The following is a 202-nucleotide window of genomic DNA, read 5'->3' on the forward strand; positions in this document are numbered from 1 at the left end:
ACCCGTCCCTCCTTTCTCTCGCCCTTAGAGCTGGGAGGCCATGACGCGCGAGACAGCCACCTTCACCAAGGATATCACGCCCCTGATCCTCGCCGCCCACCACAACCACTACGAAATCCTTAAGCTCCTTCTCGATCGAGGGGCTTCCCTGCCCATGCCTCACGATATCAGGTCGGTGGGGCTGGCCCTTTCACTCCTGGTG

General features: G+C 60.9%; 1 protein-coding gene across 1 annotated transcript in view; it reads left to right on the top strand.

Moving 5' to 3' along the window:
* LOC119589312 (transient receptor potential protein-like) overlaps window positions 1-202 on the top strand; it is a 21475-nt gene that overhangs the window by 8028 nt on the left and 13245 nt on the right. The window contains exon 6 of the mRNA XM_037937934.1: window positions 29-171. Within this exon, the coding sequence (XP_037793862.1) occupies window positions 29-171 (143 nt within the window). The remainder of the gene's footprint in view (window positions 1-28; window positions 172-202) is intronic.

The sequence above is a fragment of the Penaeus monodon genome, chromosome 25 (assembly GCF_015228065.2).
Source record: "Penaeus monodon isolate SGIC_2016 chromosome 25, NSTDA_Pmon_1, whole genome shotgun sequence".
Classification (NCBI taxonomy): domain Eukaryota; kingdom Metazoa; phylum Arthropoda; class Malacostraca; order Decapoda; family Penaeidae; genus Penaeus; species Penaeus monodon.